This window comes from Salvelinus alpinus, chromosome 23 (assembly GCF_045679555.1).
Source record: "Salvelinus alpinus chromosome 23, SLU_Salpinus.1, whole genome shotgun sequence".
NCBI lineage: Eukaryota > Metazoa > Chordata > Actinopteri > Salmoniformes > Salmonidae > Salvelinus > Salvelinus alpinus.
This window is the reverse complement of record NC_092108.1, coordinates 27,048,248-27,067,862: the sequence shown is the minus strand read 5'-3', so window position 1 is coordinate 27,067,862 and position 19,615 is coordinate 27,048,248. Positions and strand designations below refer to the sequence as shown.

Genomic DNA, 19,615 nt, shown 5'->3' with positions numbered 1-19,615 from the left:
TATGGTGTTGAATGCTGAGCTGTAGTCAATGAACAGCATTCTTACATAGGTATTCCTCTTGTCCAGATGGGATAGGGCATTGTCCAGTGTGATGGCACTTCAGTGCACCCACTGAAGTGGGTCTAGGATGGCCGGTAAGGTGGAGGTGATATGATCCTTGACTAGTCTCTCAAAGCACTTCATGATGACAGAAGTGAGTGCTACAGGCGGTAGTCATTTAGTTCAGTTATCGTTGCCTTCTTGGGTACAGGAACAATGGTGGCCATCTTGAAGCATGTGGGGAGAGCAGACTGGGATAGGGAGCGATTGAATATGTCCATAAACACACCAGCCAGCTGGTCTGCGCATGCTCTGAGGATGCGGCTAGGGATGCCGTCTGGGGGGGGGGGGTGCAGTCCTTGTTAGCGGACCGCGACGGTGTCACTGTATTATCCTCAAAGCGGGCAAATATTGTGTTTAGTTTGTCTGGAAGCGTGACGTCGGTGTCCGTGATGTGGCTGGTTCTTTTTGTAGTCCCGTGATTTCCTGTAGACCCTGCCACATACGTCTTGTGTCTGAGCCATTGAATTGCGACTCCACTTTTTCCCTGTACCGGCATTTCGCTTGTTTAATTGCCTTGCGGAAGGAATAACTACACTGTTTATATTCAGCCATATTCCCAGACCTCTTTGCATGGTAGAATGCGCTTTCAGTTTTGCGTGAATGCCGCCACCCATCCACGATTTCTGGTTAGGGTAGGTTTTAATAGTCACAGTGGGTACAACATCTCCAATGCACTTCCATATAAACTCACTCACCGAGTCAGTAGATAGATCGATGTTGTTCTCTGAGGCTGACCGGAACATATCTCAGTGCACGTGATCAAAACAATCTTAAAGCGTGGATTCCAATTGGTCAGACCAGCGTTGAATGGTTCTAGTCACTGGTACATCCTGTTTGAGTTTCTGCCTAGAAGACGGTAGGAGCAAGATGGCGTCGTCAGATATGCCGAAGGGAGGGCGGGGGAGGCCTTTGTATGCATCCCGGAAGTAATGCATACAAAGTAACATATATTGTAGGTTGAATATTTCATTTTGCACAGTTTGTCCAGACTATGAGATTAATCAAAATGATGTACTCCAATCTCAATTAATGTGTATTATGGATATTTCTCCCAGGAAATGAACTGCCCAACAGTTTCCCAAATAAATGTGGACAGTAGCATTATCTCTTGGGAAACAAAGCAAAGCTTTCACCTCTGTTTTCAGCAAGAGGATATGGTCCTCTGGGGATATCTTCAGAAAATGACCTTAATTGATCCATATTGTGCACTACTGAATTGGATTGGTGTAGGAATGAGCTAGAGGGAATTTCCTTTCAAATCCATGAAGGGAAGTGAACAAGTACACACAAAGGAGGAGGAACAGATTATTGAGACGCAACCATAGTAAATCAAAACAACCAGAGATAGAAGTCTACAGTTCAGGTGCAGTACAGATCTGCACAAGCGATGCCATGCCACAAAACACATGATACCTGTATTATGGAAACCGATATTACCCCTTCAAATCGTTTTAAGTGGGGATTAAACGGCAATATTTGTATGTTTCTCATAGATACAGATACATTTTCCCCCATAAACTTAATGTTCAAATCATCCTAAAGTGTCTAAAATGTATTGCGTAGCTCAATACTTTATGATGATTTGGATATTGGGGATATAATATTGAGGATATTGAAAAAAAAGTTAGCATTTGGAGACAGTGCCAGGTAAACAAAAGCAAAGCATGGATTTCTGTCTTACGTTGTCCATATATTGCTTACAGGGTAAGTAAAGCAAGATGTCATTTAGTGGTAATTTGGGTTAACTATCCCAACACTAGGCAGTTCAGACACCTCACGATCCAGCAATTACACACCAGCACCTTGGACAGCTACCAGTCAGCTGTTCAGTGAGATTAGCTTTAGTGTTTCTAAAATTTGAGTAATGTAGCAGATGGGGATCTGTGGAACTCACTCCTCAGCCTGAAGTGTCTCCACCTGCGCTGCCATGTTGGCGCGAGCGGGTAAGACACTTTAGGAGGGCGGTCACGTGTGTTTGTGAGGCAGAGTTTGGGTTCGAGCCTTGGTATGAGCCGAATCAGGGGAAAGCTGCACTCGCTAAGGGACAGATCGAAATGTACTGGCTGGTCCAACTCAAGGTGTCATAAAAAAAATGCACTCCCCTTACCAACATTACAAATATTTTCACATGACCTTGTACTCCTCCTCCTTGTACTGTAAAATAAATGTAATATCCTCCCCTCTCATCGAATTAACTCAAAATAATGTTTTCAACCAAAAATAACTGTAGCAACCCTGTGTTTATAAAACATGGATATCGACTTCAGCATGCTGTTGTGGCACAGTTGATGCAACGCGTTGCTACGGTCCAGAAGGTTGAGGGTTCACCGACCACCACAGATGATGCTACGCGCTGCTACGGCCCAGAAAGTTGAGGGTTCACCGACCACCACAGATGATGCTACGCGCTGCTACGGTCCAGAAGGTTGAGGGTTCACCGACCACCACAGATGATGCAACGCGCTGCTACGGTCCAGAAGGTTGAGGGTTCACCGACCACCACAGATGATGCTACGCGCTGCTACGGTCCAGAAGGTTGAGGGTTCACCGACCACCACAGATGATGCTACGCGCTGCTACGGTCCAGAAGGTTGAGGGTTCACCGACCACCACAGATGATGCAACGCGCTGCTACGGTCCAGAAGGTTGAGGGTTCACCGACCACCACAGTTGATGCTACGGGCTGCTACGGCCCAGAAGGTTGAGGGTTCACCGACCACCACAGATGATGCAACGCGCTGCTACGGTCCAGAAGGTTGAGGGTTCACCGACCACCACAGATGATGCTACGCGCTGCTACGGTCCAGAAGGTTGAGGGTTCACCGACCACCACAGATGATGCAACGCGCTGCTACGGTCCAGAAGGTTGAGGGTTCACCGACCACCACAGTTGATGCTACGGGCTGCTACGGCCCAGAAGGTTGAGGGTTCACCGACCACCACAGATGATGCTACGCGCTGCTACGGCCCAGAAGGTTGAGGGTTCACCGACCACCACAGATGATGCTACGCGCTGCTACGGCCCAGAAGGTTGAGGGTTCACCGACCACCACAGATGATGCAACGCGCTGCTACGGTCCAGAAGGTTGAGGGTTCACCGACCACCACAGATGATGCTACGCGCTGCTACGGTCCAGAAGGTTGAGGGTTCACCGACCACCACAGATGATGCTACGCGCTGCTACGGTCCAGAAGGTTGAGGGTTCACCGACCACCACAGATGATGCTACGCGCTGCTACGGTCCAGAAGGTTGAGGGTTCACCGACCACCACAGATGATGCAACGCGCTGCTACGGTCCAGAAGGTTGAGGGTTCACCGACCACCACAGATGATGCTACGCGCTGCTACGGTCCAGAAGGTTGAGGGTTCACCGACCACCACAGATGATGCAACGCGCTGCTACGGTCCAGAAGGTTGAGGGTTCACCGACCACCACAGATGATGCTACGCTCTGCTACGGTCCAGAAGGTTGAGGGTTCACCGACCACCACAGATGATGCTACGCGCTGCTACGGTCCAGAAGGTTGAGGGTTCACCGACCACCACAGATGAGCTCACTCTCTCTGCCTGTTTCATTACACCACAATCAGTCGGCTGCAGACAATGATCAACTAAGGGGAAATCAGATCTTCAACATTTTGATGCCATATTTATAATTGTATAAAATATATGCAATTAATTTCCCACCAAATGTTTGTGTCACTGCACCACACAACCAATAAAAAAAGCATACCGACCTCGGGCACTACCATGGTTTGCATTTTCAACACCACAATAAATAGACTGTCAATCTCGACAAACAGAAAATACATCCCTCCCTACCTTGTAGGCTGGCTTACCCAGTATCGAAGGCTTGGCTTGACAATCTCAGAATGTCAAACTTTTTAGTGTTTTGTAACCAATTACTCTTTCCGTTCATGAATTGGCCGCTGCACAGTTTGGATTGATTGATTTTATTTGTCAGTTAAAAAAAATATATATACACACAATAAAGTCGGGGACTTAGTTCCATTTTGGTCCCCTATTTTCTACATAAATACAATTACATAGACACATCACAGATATAGAGACAGAAAAATGCTTAACCTACAGATGAGTATGAGGAGGGAGTTTAAGTACAACTCTTACAAGCTTGTTTGGCTGGTATCTTATTCTTTAGATGTTTTGGCTGCTGGTGAACCATGATGTGCAGGCATAATCAAAGTGACACTGGACTAGTGCACTTGACAGAGTCTTTAGAGGGAATAGCTAGGTTTCCATCCAATTAACGACAGATTTTCATGTGAATTTTCTAAAATCTTCATAAAAAGAATATGGCATTTCAGAGTTTCCTTTAGGAAAATTTGGCATCGGACAACATGACAGGGAAGATTTTAATTTACTGGACATTTGAGAAATTTTACGCACATCCATATGCATTCAGATCCGACCTTGGCCAGCCTGTCCCATCAATAAACAATGGATGTTAGCCAAATGAGCCACATTTACGTGTCCTTAAAACCAAAAATTACAAAACCACTATCCCTTGTGTTTCGATGTGTAGCATATGCAAAGTTTTATAGCCTATCTTTTTTATGCTACTTTCCTAAAATAATAATTGTCCACCTCACGGACTGCATTTTTAAGTCCCCCCCAGCTGTATCATTGGAATGTGATACAAAACGAGGCCATGGTGTGCTTTATGACCATGGGGATGCCACTGAGCTGTCGGTAGACTGTTTGGAGTGTTTATCCAACTGTATAAAAACAATAATTATGTTCCCCCCAATTCTAAAACCTAAGTTGTACCCCGGCTGAAAACACAGTGTTTGAAGTTCAGCAGGGAAAGTCTAACAAGAACAATGCCATCCCCTGGGTAGCATAATGGGCATCACTTGACATCAAAGGACTGCCAATACCACTAATGGACTTAGTTGTGCACGGTTTGTTCCAGTTGGCATCTCTTTAGCGCTGGAATATAACACAAGGCTCGCTACTGTTTTAGGGGGCGGGGTTGCAGTCACCACTTTCTGGCACAATAGGATAAAACAAAACAGCCATAATGGGCACGGCTGCGCGGGCTTAAATTGTTGAATTGAAAAACTGTGAATGAAAACAACACCTGAACAGACTAACACGGGTCTCCTTGTCTCGAATCATGTTTTTCGGTGTGGGCGAGCTGCCAGACTGCCACGGTGTTGCCTAGTACTGCGCCCAATGGGGCGAAACCCGGATTTTAATTTACAGCAGCAACAGCGAATCTTTCTTGGGCGCACATAGTGTGGAAAGTAGACTATTCAGCACAACTAAAAAGAATTGGCCACATATAATTGATATGAACACTGCTCCTTGCTGTCTAAATAGATGGTATGTTTTAATCAAATACAAAACAGTGGCACCTGGTAAGGCTACTCTGTACCTTTTGTATACGAAAAGGAGAAGACCTTTGAGGTGGATGAATTTCACGCACTCATTTTACGCAAAGGTTTTATAGCATTGCCTACCTTCTCTCCCTTGGTGGAGCCCCTTCGGTAGTTGCCTGCACCTGCTGAGGAGTTCATGTTCTCTCGATTGGTAGGCTATCTGAAAAACAGAGCTATATGCAGAGCTATACAGCTGTTTCGTTCATAAACTACGTTCATCTCAACATGGCCACTCGAAAATGAAAACACACAGCGCGCGTAGAAAAGTGCACACGAGGCAAACTAACCAGAATCAGTTGTCGCGTCAAACTTAGCAGAATCAATCGTTCCCTCGAATTTCCTCTTCAGTGTGGTATCATTTCGTGATGTTAATCAAACGTGTAGTAGGCCTAATTATTATGTTAGAGTAAATAAAAAATATTCTTAACTTTGTAGTCCACGTTTCACAAACGCTCGAGCCTTGGAAAGCAGTGATTTCCGAAAAACAAAGCGCACATGTCTCCAAAGGCTGCATGTGAATCACTTGCAAAGTGTGTTTGTTTTTCCAGAATGGTTATTGCAGCTTTAAAATAAAATGTTGCTCCGCCACTGCACTCTCAGAAAGCTACACATGTAAACATGTCAAAGAGTTTGTTTAGTGTAGCCTCAAGCACACTCGTGGATTGGGGCAATACATACTGCAAAATACTTATGTCTATCTAGACTGAGCAAAACTATAAACACGACATGCAACAATTTCAACAATTTTACTGAGTTACAGTTCATATAAGGAAATCAGTCAATTGAAATAAATAAATTAGGGCCAAATCAATGGATTTCACATGACTGGGAATATAGATATGCATCTGTTGGTCACAGATACCTTAAAAAAAGGTAGAGGTGTGGATCAGAAAACCAGTCAGTATCTGGTGTGTTCACCATTTGCCTCATGCAGCACCACACGTCTTACATAGAGTTGATCAGGCTGTTTATTGTTGAATGTTGTCCCACTCCTCTTCAATGGCTGTGCGAAGTTTCTGGATATTGGTGGGACCTGGAACACGCTGTCATGCATGTCTGAGTTTGCAGGCCATGGAAGAACTGGGCCATTTTCAGCTTCCAGGAATTGTGTACCATGGTGGAAATTCTATAGGATGAGAGACTGCAGATTCTTTCAAACAACTTTATGATAAGATTAGCAAAAATTAAGCAATCAACAACCCCTCAAATGGTTCATAGTTGAAAAGCTCAACGAACAGAGCTGTCCCTCTCCTTTTATAGAAAGTACATCCTTTTATCTTTTTGACAGTTAGCAGACGTGCAGAAACAGGCCCTGGGAACAGAGTTGTAAAAAGTAATTTAGCTCGTCTGTGTAGATCAAGATAGCTGATATCGCCACCATTCTCTGTTCCTCCCTGCACTTCCCACAGCTAAATTCTTGCCGATCGTGAACCCAGGAGCTCACATACTGCGGTCGCACCCAAGTGGCTTATGAATCTGTACGCTCAGATTTATGACTAAGTCACACGACAAGTTTGTATCAGTAAAAATACTAGCATATAATAATGGTGTCACGGCCGTTTAAAGGAGTGGATCAAGGCGCAGCATGATTGGAATCCATTCCTCTATTTATTTACACAAAGAACACTTTAACAAACCGTGACACCAACGTAGTGCTCACAGGCAACTAAACAAGGACAACTACCCACAAAACCAACTTGGAAAATGGCAACCTAAATAGGCTCCCCAATCAGAGACAACGATAAACAGCTGTCTCTGATTGGGAACCCATCCAGGCCACCATCAACCTATTTACCCCTAGACAATACAAAATCCCCATAGATAACAAAAACCCTACACAAGACAAAAACCCATAGACAATACAAAAACTAAACAAACCACCCCTGTCACACCCTGACCTAACCAAATAATAAAGAAACCAAATACACTGCTCAAAAAAATAAAGGGAACACTTAAACAACACAATGTAACTCCAAGTCAATCACACTTCTGTGAAATCAAACTGTCCACTTAGGAAGCAACACTGATTGACAATAAATTTCACATGCTGTTGTGCAAATGGAATAGACAACAGGTGGAAATTATAGGCAATTAGCAAGACACCCCCAATAGAGGAGTGGTTCTGCAGGTGGTGACCACAGACCACTTCTCAGTTCCTATGCTTCCTGGCTGATGTTTTGATCACTTTTGAATGCTGGCGGTGCTTTCACTCTAGTGGTAGCATGAGACGGAGTCTACAACCCACACAAGTGGCTCAGGTAGTGCAGCTCATCCAGGATGGCACGTCAATGCGAGCTGTGGCAAGAAGGTTTGCTGTGTCTGTCAGCGTAGTGTCCAGAGCATGGAGGCGCTACCAGGAGACAGGCCAGTACATCAGGAGACGTGGAGGAGGCCGTAGGAGGGCAACAACCCAGCAGCAGGACCGCTACCTCCGCCTTTGTGCAAGGAGGAGCACTGCCAGAGCCCTGCAAAATGACCTCCAGCAGGCCACAAATGTGCATGTGTCTGCTCAAACGGTCAGAAACAGACTCCATGAGGGTGGTATGAGGGCCCGACGTCCACAGGTGGGGGGTTGTGCTTACAGCCCAACACCGTGCAGGACGTTTGGCATTTGCCAGAGAACACCAAGATTGGCAAATTCGCCACTGGCGCCCTGTGCTCTTCACAGATGAAAGCACGTTCACACTGAGCACATGAGCACATGTGACAGACGTGACAGAGTCTGGAGACGCCGTGGAGAACGTTCTGCTGCCTGCAACATCCTCTAGCATGACCGGTTTGGCGGTGGGTCAGTCATGGTGTGGGGTGGCATTTCTTTGGGGGGCAGCACAGCCCTCCATGTGCTCGCCAGAGGTAGCCTGACTGCCATTAGGTACCGAGATGAGATCCTCAGACCCCTTGTGAGACCATATGCTGGTGCGATTGGCCCTGGGTTCCTCCTAATGCAAGACAATGCTAGACCTCATGTGGCTGCAGTGTGTCAGCAGTTCCTGCAAGAGGAAGGCATTGATGCTATGGACTGGCCCGCCCGTTCCCCAGACCTGAATCCAATTGAGCACATCTGGGACATCATGTCTCGCTCCATCCACCAACGCCACGTTGCACCACAGACTGTCCAGGAGTTGGCGGATGCTTTAGTCCAGGTCTGGGAGGAGATCCCTCAGGAGACCATCCGCCACCTCATCAGGAGCATGCCCAGGCGTTGTAGGGAGGTCATACAGGCACGTGGAGGCCACACACACTACTGAGCCTCATTTTGACTTGTTTTAAGGACATTACATCAAAGTTGGATCAGCCTGTAGTGTGGTTTTCCACTTTAATTTTGAGTGTGACTCCAAATCCAGACCTCCATGGGTTGATACATTTGATTTCCATTGATAATTTTTGTGTGATTTTGTTGTCAGCACATTCAACTATGTAAAGAAAAAAGTATTTAATAAGAATATTTCATTCATTCAGATCTAGGATGTGTTATTTTAGTGTTCCCTTTATTTTTTTGAGCAGTGTATAACTAAAGTCAGGGCGTGACAAATGGACAATTCTTTAAGTACAAAACAGCATAGTATGACTAATTAAACAGTATAGTATGTAATGAATATCAATTTCCTCCACAGTACAGATCCTTGAGACATTGGACAGTGCATTATCATGCTGAAACATGAGGTGATGGCGGCGGATGAACGGCACGACAATGGGCCTCAAGATCTCGTCACTGTGTCTGTGCAATTGTTCTTGTTGTCCGTAGCTTATGCCTGCCCATACCATAACCCCATCGCCACCATGGGGCACTCTGTTCACAACGTTGACATGAGAAAACCGTTCGCCCACATGATGCCATACTAAGATCTAAGATCTAAGATCTGCCTAGTACAGTTGAAACCAGGATTCATCTGTGAAAAGGACACTTCTCCAGAACGCCAGTGGCCATAGAAGGTGAGCATTTGCACACTGAAGTCCGTTACGACGCCGAACTGCAGTCAGGTCAAGAGCCTGGTGAGGACGACGAGCATGCAGCTGAGCTTCCCTGAGACAGTTTCTGACAATTTGTGCAGAAATTCTTCGGTTGTGCAAACCCACAGTTTCATCAGCTGTCCGGGTGGCTGTTCTCAGACGATCCCGCAGGTGAAGAAGCCGGATGTGGAGGTCCTCGGCTGGCGTGTTTACATGTGTTCTGCGGTTGTGAGGCCGGTTGGACATACTGCCAAATTGGAGGTGGCTTATGGTATAGAAATAAACATTTCATTCTCTGGCAACAGTTCTGGTGGACATTCCTGCAGTCAGCATGCCAATTTACACACTCCCTCAAAACTTGGGACATCTGTGGCATTGTGTTGTGTGAAAAAACTGCACATTTTAGAGTGGCCTTTTATTGTCCCCAGCACAGAGTGCACCTGTGTATTGATCATGCTGTTTAATCAGCTTCTTGATATGCCACACCTGTCAGGTGGATGGATTATCATGGTAGAGGAGAAACGTTTCTGGGATCTTTTATTTCAGCTCATGAAACATGGGACCAACACTTTACTGTTGCGTTTATATTTTTATACAGTGTAAGTACCACCTCTGTTTGCATATCTGACTGTTTTGGATACGTTAGAGTTTGGAAATCTAGCCTACAAAGGGTTCACGTCGAGAAACAATTTACAGGATGAAGGCAATTAGCATGAGAGCAGGGGAGATTAAAGTGTAACTTTTCCTGTTATCAGTAAGTATAACTTTTCCTGTTATAAGAAGGTAAAGTGTGACATAGGAGTGTCACAGCAGGGGGTTAAGTGGTGAGACAAGCAGACTTCTAAACTTCCATAGGCTACTGTTGCTTAATTTAGTAGAAAAAAATTGTACGCAATTGGCCTACCCAAAGACACAGTTTATCCATGACAATTCCCCAATGCTGCTGTGGTAGGAAAAATATTAAGGAGGTCGCACGGAAAAGCTAGAGACCAGTGTGCATAGACCAAGTAATGAGGAGGACATGGCGGAGCACGGCTCACTCTGCGCCCCTTGTAAATTAATATGCTATTGGATTACAGGAGATAAAGTAGACTACATTTGTAATAAAAGGAAACTGAACACCATTGTTGTACCAATATAGTTACTAAGTAGTTACAAAAAATACACAATTGTCTTCCTCTGTCTCATATAAGAAATAAGTTAAATCAGGTACGACACTAGGCTGTGCAGCCAGTGACTCCACCAAGCTACCAATTACAGATCAGCACCTTGGACAGCAACCAGCCAGGCGGGAGCTACAGTAGAAACAGTACACTGTGGTGGTGATAATAGAGGAAACAGATTGAAAGCCATAGGAGGTTCAACTTCAGGTGTCTTACACTGCTGTTCAGTAACAGTTGGAAGACTAATTTTAGGGACACCATAACTAAGACTTAAAACCAGGCTACATTTTAGATGGGCAAGATAAAGGAAAAGAGGTCATGTACGCAGTATATACAAATATTCTTGGATCTCATTGCAACCCACACAGTGAGTGTTACTGCTCCCTGTCCCGCTGTGTGAATATGTTACTTAAGTAACTTATCTTTATGTCTGTGTTACTTAAGTAACTTGTCTTTATGTCTGTGTTACTTAAGTAACTCATCAGTAAAATGCTTTGCCGTTTATACAGTGAAGTGTTTGAGTGGGTTTGAGGAGAGCAAATGGAACTTCTACACCTGTGAACAGCTCTTGAAAATAATAGAATATGGCAAAGTGTCCGTTTTGTTTTTTAAAGATACAGTGATTGACTGTTCCTCACCACATAGTGTTTAGCTGTGCTAGAACGAGGCAGAACAAGAGTGGGATCAGTGTTCTAATTTAGTTGTGTTTAACAGTCAAGTATCTTATTACGCCACTGTTTCCATTAGGGGGAACTGTGACAATTATAGCGTTAACCCAGAGGTGTACTTCATGTGATATTAATGTGTCTCCACTACTGATGCACTTCTCCCTGCCTACTGACTGATCATGTATACAGTGTTTTTGTAGTTTCCATATGTATCGATTGACCAGTATTAGAAAGTATCAGTGTTTCAAGGTTTCTGTTGTCAAAGTTTTTTCCTGTCGGGAAGAAAGCAGACGAGTTCTACAAGCTCGGAAGCATATTCTCAGATGTTGTTTCCTCTATGATCAGTATATTCTGTATATAATAATGCTGACTGTGTGTTTCAAAAGATGTAGTTTAGTTTATAGAAAGACATTGAAATGGATATGGAGTTTGGATAAAACTGATGATGGTTGACATTTTCAGGTCTTGCAACACTTTGATTTACGAGAACATTTCTTTCATGACCGTGCATACAATTAGTCTTATTTTTTTGTTACCTGTTGTTTGTTACCTTTTTTGTTGTCTGGTAGAGAAATCCAATTCCATTCTCAGTGAGGTCTCTCAGAGTCTCCTTTTCTTCATTAGAATATGAATAAAGCTGAGCACAGGGGCTACAGATTTGAATCGCTCAGGGGGCCACAACTAATCTAAAAGACTTCTGGTTCTAAGAAATGTGCGCTTTGGGGACTGATATAAGAATTCAAACACCAAGCTCCAAGCCCATGAGTAGTAATGACCCAAATGACAGTGAAATCTAACTCTACAATCAACTTCAAAGGCTATGGTTTCCTCTAACCAATACCTCTATCTAACCTCGACTGTGCGCCTGAAGAGGTGATCTAAGGAATGAGTGATATTATATAAAAGCAAAAAATGAACAACATTGCTACTGCTCTCAGTTTCTCTTTCTGTCCTTCCTTTGGTTCAAGCATATGTACAGTTCAGTGTGCCTCGTGGTGAAGAGTAGAGAGGAAGGAGGAAGTAGTGTATTAAATGTAACATGTTGACTCACTGAAAGCCTATCTCAACAATTAATGCATAATCCCATACTATCATATTGATACTCAAGAGAATTAAATTGATGGAAGTGTAATTTCCTGTTGGGTCATCCTTATACAAAGCGGAGACAGAGAGAGAGAACAGTAATTATATTCAAGTACTGCATGTTCCTCAGTGGAGAATCAACGACACGCACACCTGCATCAGTTTACAGGGGCAGGTTTCGTAGTGAGTGTCCGACAGCTCTGATTAAGTACAGAACCGCCACAGTGACTTCCTGCAATATCATCTTCCTTCTATGCAGCCAGGCACACAGCTCATGTTAACCACTCCTCTGAAGTCTTTGCAGTAATTACAATTGAACCCACATGTCAACATAGATAGCTGAGAGGTGGGATTGACATGGCAATGCACTGTCTACTACTTACTGCAGAGTACAGTACCCAAAATGTTAAAACTCCTTTTTTTCAAATCAAATTGTATTGGTCACATACACATGGTTAGCAGATGTAGCAGATGTGTAGCGAAATGCTACACTCGCATTAAAATATCTAACAAGTAATCTAACAATTCCCCAACAACTACCTAATACACACACAAATTGAAAGGAGTGAATGAGAATATGTACATGTAAGTAAATGGATGAGCGATGGACGAGCGGCATAGGCAAGGTGCAATAGACGGTATAAAATACAGTATATACTGTACATGTGATATGAGTAATATAAGATATGTATAAGATATGTAAACATTGATGTGGCATTATTTAGAGTGCATTGTATAAAGTGACTAGTGATCCATTTATTCAAGTGGCCAGTGACTGGGTCTCAATGTAGGCAGCAGCTTCTCTGAGTTAGGAATTGCTGTTTAGCAGTCTGATGGCCTTGAGATAGAAGCTGTTTTTCAGTCTCTCGGTCCCAGCTTTGATGCACCTGTGCTGACCTCGCCTTCTGGATGGTAGCGGTGTGAACAGGCAGTGGCTCGGGTGGTTGATGTCCATGATGATCTTTTTGGCCTTCCTGTGACATCGGGTGCTGTAGGTGTCATGTAGGGCAGGTAGTTTGCACCCAGTGATGCGTTGTGCAGACCGCACCACCCTCTGGAGAGCCTTGCGGTTGAGGGCGGTGCAGTTGCCGTACCAGGCTGTGATACAGCCCAACAGGATGCTCTCAATTGTGTATCTGTAAAAGTTTGTCAGGGTTTTGGGTGACAAGCCTCTGCACTGTATGGTCTGGGAATGTCATAGGTCACGTGTCAAACCCATTCCACGGAGGGCCGAGTGTCTGCGGGTTTTCGCTCCTCCATTGTACTTGATTGATGAAATAAGGGCACTAATTAGTCAAATACCCCTCACCTGGTTGTCTAGGTCTTAATTGAAAGGAAAAAACTAAAACCTGCAGACACCCCTGTCATAAGTAGATTTTGTGAAAGAACATTAGCTACAAGATATACCAGCCAATGTCATACTCGATAAGCGGACCTCGGTTTGGATCCAGACCCAGAACCTGATCAATACGGTCCCGAAAAAAACTAAAACAAACAATTCTCAGTAGGGTTTGAACGACCTGCTGTTGGGAGTTGTAATAGTAGAAAGCACAAGGTGCAATTTCTAAATTTGGTAGTGTATGGGCAGTTTCATCTTGTTATGTCTTTCACTGACAGACCTGAGAGAGCTACTTATAACCTGTCAGAATTGTCCAGTTGACCAACTATCCCATATCAGTAGGTAGGTAAGTTAGGCTAACCAGCTATTTAAATATGGTAGATTACGTACCCAGGGGCCGCAACCCCAAAAATCAAGCCCCCATAGATTAATAAAAATATACTGTATATATATTTCACCTTTATTTAACCAGGTAGGCCAGTTGAGAACAAGTTCTCATTTACAACTGCGACCTGGCCAAGATAAAGCAAAGCAGTGCGACAAAAACAACAACACACAGTTACACATAAACAAACGTACAGTCAATAACACAAATATTTACAGATGGGCTGTGTACAGCTGCAGCGACCGGTAAGCCGCTCTGACAGCTGATGCTTAAAGTTAGTGAGGGAGATATAAGTCTCCAACTTCAGTGATTTTTGCAATTCGTTCCAGTCATTAGCAGCAGAGAACTGGAAGGAAAGGCGGCCAAAGCAGGTGTTGGCTTTGGGGATGACCAGTGAATTATACCTGCTGGAGCGCGTGCTACGGGTGGGTGTTGCTATGGTGACCAGTGAGCTGAGATAAGGCAGAGCTTTACCTAGCAAAGACTTATAGATGACCTGGAGCCAGTGAGTTTGGCGACGAATATGTAGCGAGGACCAGCCAACGAGAGCATACAGGTCGCAGTGGTGGGTAGTATATGGGGCTTTGGTGACAAAATCAAAACCTCGTTGAGTCGTTCAAGCTTCATATGGACACACATAAGACATGGAGAAATGTGCAGAATTGCAGGAAATTTGCATTAAAACTGCTAAATGTTCTCTCCGCCCCATGGCAAAATGTGTAGAATTGCAGGAATTTTGTTTTAAAACAGGAACATTTTCTGTCCGCCAACAAGAGTGGTGTGAACCTTTTAAACAGTTTGGGGTGGCATAGGTCGCGGGGTGGGGGTTTGTTACTACGCAATAAATTACAATATCCATCCGGACCACCTAGGAAATGTGTGTGACTGGACCTTCTGAAATATTTTTTGAGTACCGCTGATATACTGTATAAAGTAAATCAATGTTACTTACAACAGTGACTATACACATCTGTTCTGCATATAACTTGCTTGCTGCTCCTGAGGGACGGACAACTTGGGGACAGTTTGTGTAATCTGATTGTATAATCAACCATCAATTCTGTCCTCCATGAGAAAAAGTTTGTTTGTGCTTGAACACACACAAACACACACACACACACACACACACACACACACACACACACACACACACACACACACACACACACACACACACACACACACACACACACACACACACACACACACACACACACACACACACACACACACACACAATTTGCATTGTCCCCACCCCACCCCCCATTTTTACACTGCTGCTACTCTCTGTTTATTATCCTTGCATAGTTACTTTACCTCTACCTACATGTACATATTACCTCAATTACTCAACTGCCCCCGCAAATTGACTCTTTACCGGAACCCCCTGTATATAGCCTCGCTACTGTTATTTTATTGTTGCTCCTTAATTATTTTTTATTTTCTTATAACTACATTGTTGGTTAAGGGCTTGTAAGTAAGCATTTCACTGTAAGGTCTACACCTGTTGTATTCGGCGCATGTGACAAATAAAAATGTGATTTGATTTGACTATCACGTTATAATGCCATTAGGGGATATTAGAGATGCCCAATTGCATGCATCCAGCATGACCATCTGTTTTGTGACACATCATAACTTGCTTACATGTATCATGATATTCAGTACAGTTACTGTCTGTTGCCCTATTACACATGTTGTGTAATATGTCAGTAACATCCAGAGTCCCATTGTCATTGCTGTATTAGAGTGATAAATCACCCCATTAAGGGGGACAGTTGATGCCATTGCACAATGCCACAAGGAATATGGCCTTTTCTCAATTCCATACTCCTCGCGTCCTCTCTCCTCATCTCCTTCTCAAAACCCATTGGATGTGAAAGCCTAGAGCCCCCCCCCCCCCCCCCTCTAACCTCCTCCAATGGGTTTTGAGAAGGATGCAATTGAGAAAAGGCCTATGTGTTTTGCCATCAGAGGGGGACAGTTAATGCAGTTGCACAATGCCAGTAGGAATGTGTTGCTCCATATTAAGCCTCAAATGAGCCCACAATTCAATAACTGCTGCTGTCTTTGTGTCCTCTCTGTTATGTTTTTATTGTAATCTTCTCTCTCAAAATGAAAAATGAATTGAAGAATAAGCCCAGAGGAAGATTTAATTTGGACATTAGAACACGAAAGATTTGAATCGTCTCAAATTGCAATTTTTTGTTCTGATGAGCTAGACAAGCAACAAATAATTATGACTAGTATGAATGAATACATAACATGTTGGGAATAAATGTCAGGGCTTGGTGAAGAGGTTTTCATGTTAGATGTGTGTTGCACAGATACTAAAGCGCCACCATATATTACAGTACTTAAAGCACTGTCCGTGATTTGCTCGCTAAACTACTGGGAATATGGGATACATTGCCACTCTCTAAGATCAAATCTGAGCTCTTGTAAGGATACTCCACTGACAGCCTCACCAGATCAGTCCCTGGACCTCAACTTTCATTCATCACCATGACAGCACAGTAAGTCATGTGCTTTTGTATGGTAGGGTTGAATTGTGAAAAGCGATTCACATTGCTCATGTTGGCAGAAATACAGTACACAGATGTTTGTGGATTACAGTATGCACGCACATATACACATTTAAAATGGACCCTTAAATATTACTCATCAAAGCCCTTTGTCTCTGTGTTTTGTCTGACAGTTCATTTATCACTAAGAATAGGGAGACTCCTTGTATTTCATTGTACAGTTGGATACTACATTTAATTACAGTAACCATTGTGTAGTCTTTCAGTTTGGGACAACGGTGATTTATTAAACAAAAGCTTCAGTATTTTGGGTGCAGTCATTTATCCCACTTAAGTGTTTATATTTATGTGGCGACAGCAATATATGTACTCAGGTAGTAGCACATTTTCTGTATAGACTGTTTTGAGTCGTCAGCAGAACAGAATTCTGCATGATGTTACAGTATTGTACATTTTGGTAAATATTTTTTATCAATGGTTCAAATTCAGTTGGAAATGAACTGGAAAGCAGAAAAACTTCACCTGGCTGTTGTAGTTGTCAGGTGCTCTGCTTTACTGCTTGTTTACCATTCTATTCTGGGGTAGACAGCTGATGTGGCTGAGCTATGGAAATTGCCTTCTGTACAATTACATAAAAAACAATTATATTAACAGTGGTTAGGTAAGTGTCCAGTGGGGTGGGAACAGGTGTGTGTGTGTGTGTGTGTGTGTGTGTGTGTGTGTGTGTGTGTGTGTGTGTGTGTGTGTGTGTGTGTGTGTGTGTGTGTGTGTGTGTGTGTGTGTGTGTGTGTGTGTCTTGATTGGTTGGTTGTATTTGGCATTCATCACGGCATTGAGACAAAGGAGGGTGAGCAATTTTACCATTTCAAAAGGCCCTGCAGGTAAAAGGAAAACTGTTTCCACCATTTTTCTCTCTCTCTCTCCCTCTCTCTCTCTCGCTCTCTCTAATCTTTTCAGCTGCACATGGGTTGGGACTTGGGACAAAAGAAACAAGACAACTGACACTCACTTTTGACATCTCTATCAATCCTCAAGACCTTCAGACATCTATGGCACGGCAGTATTGTGTCTATCTCCTCACCTGCCTCATCACATTTTGAAAAGATCTTTAAGGTGAAATTAGAAATGTAGGCTTTAATGGACCTGGGTGGCATGACTTATTTATCAGGTTCACACTCCTGGTTTGGGGATAGTTTTCATCCAACCACTGTTGGTTCACAGGCTCCACCCTCTCCTGTCAAAGATCCCTTTAAAAAATAAATGAGCGCATAAAGGTCCCACTGGGCACAGACATCATTTCAATGTCTACTTTTGATTTACATTTGGTTGTTATCAACTAACATGAATTCAACATGAAATCAACAAAATATTTCACCATGTCATTAGATTTAGGTTATAGTTGGGTGAAGAAAATATGAAATTCCATTACATTGATGACTTTCTGACAATCCAATCAGTTTTACACATTGATTCAACATCATCACATACATTTTTTTGTTTGTTGAAATTATGGGGAAGCAATGTTAATTCAACCAGTTTTTTCTCAGTGGGGTGTGATTAAAGGTGGTCGGTGACTTCAGATGGATGGAAAGGGATGCCCCAACTTGGCAATCTATTTCAGTAAGCTTGCCAGAGGTATTTATTTGAATGTTTACACTGCAAGTGAAGCAAGTTGACTTTCTAGTAAATCCCTTTAGAAGAGATTATAGGAGTTCTCTCAATAAAAAAGGGACAGATCTAGGATGGAATCAGTTTTATACATGGGCCAAACTATGGGTAAGCAGAACAACAGTTTTCACGCCCTGGCCATAGAGAGGCTTTTATTCTCTATTTTGGTTAGGCCAGGGTGTGACTAGGGTGGGCATTCTAGTTTCTTTATTTCTATGTTTTGTATTTCTATGTTTTGGCTGGGTATGGTTCTCAATCAGGGACAGCTGTCTATCGTTGTCTCTGATTGGGAATCATACTTAGGCATCCTTTTTTCCTTTGGTGTTTGTGGGTAGTTGACTTTGTTAGTGGTACTATAGCCCTAGTAAGCATCACGGTCGTTTCTTTGTTTCTTGTTTTGTTGGTGACATTCTAATAAAATAAAATGTACGCTCACGACGCTGCACCTTGGTCCGGTCATTTCCACCTAGACGACGGCCGTGACAGAACTACCCACCACAAAAAGACCAAGCAGTGTGGTCAGGAGGAATGGACGTGGGAGGACATTTTGAATGGGAAAGGATCCTGGACGTGGGAGGAGATCCTGGCGGGAAAGGATCGCCTGCCCTGGGAGCAGGTGGAAGCAGCGAGGAAAGCGGAGGCAGCTAGCAAAAGGGCCCAGTATTACACAGGGTCACGGCTGGCACTAAAGACCGGGAGACGACTCCCCAAAACATTTTGGGCACACGAGGAGATTGGCTGAGTCAGGTTGGAGACATGAGCCAACTCCTCGTGCTTACCGTAGGGAGCGTGGTACTGGTCAGGCACCGTGTTATGTGGTGGAGCGCACGGTGTCTCCAGTGCGCGTTCACAGCCCGGTGCGCTACATTCCAGCTCGCCGCATCGGCCGGGCTAGAGTGGGCATCCAGCCAGGACGGATGGTGCCAGCACAGCGCATCTGGCCTACAGTGCGTCTCTATGGGCCAGGATATCCTGCGCCGGCTCTGCGCACTGTGTCTTCGGTGCGCCTGCACGGCCCGGTCCGTCCTGTGCTAGCGCCCCTCATTTGCCGGGCGAAAGTAACCATCCAGCCAGGACGGGTTGTGCCAGCTCTACGCTTGAGACCTCCAGTGCGCCTCCACGGCCCAGTGTATCCGGTTCCTGCTCCACGCACCAGGCTTCCAGTGCATCTCCCCAGTCACCTGTTCCGATTCCACGCAACAGGCTTCCTGTACACCTCCACAGTCCAGTACGTCCTGTGCCTCCTCTCCGCACTGGCCCTGAGGTGCGTGTCATCAGCCCGGAGCCTCCAGTGATGATCCATGGCACGAAGCCTCCAGTGATGATC

At 44.2% G+C, this 19,615-nt stretch overlaps 1 protein-coding gene across 1 annotated transcript in view; it reads right to left on the bottom strand.

Moving 5' to 3' along the window:
* The window catches only part of LOC139550693 (A-type potassium channel modulatory protein DPP6-like), a 177,040-nt gene extending 171,270 nt beyond the window's left edge, over nt 1-5,770 (bottom strand). Inside the window, exon 1 of the mRNA XM_071361768.1 lies at nt 5,588-5,770. Coding sequence (XP_071217869.1) covers nt 5,588-5,644 — 57 coding nt within the window. The 5' untranslated portion in view covers nt 5,645-5,770. The remainder of the gene's footprint in view (nt 1-5,587) is intronic.
* Nucleotides 5,771-19,615: the final 13,845 nt, after the last annotated feature.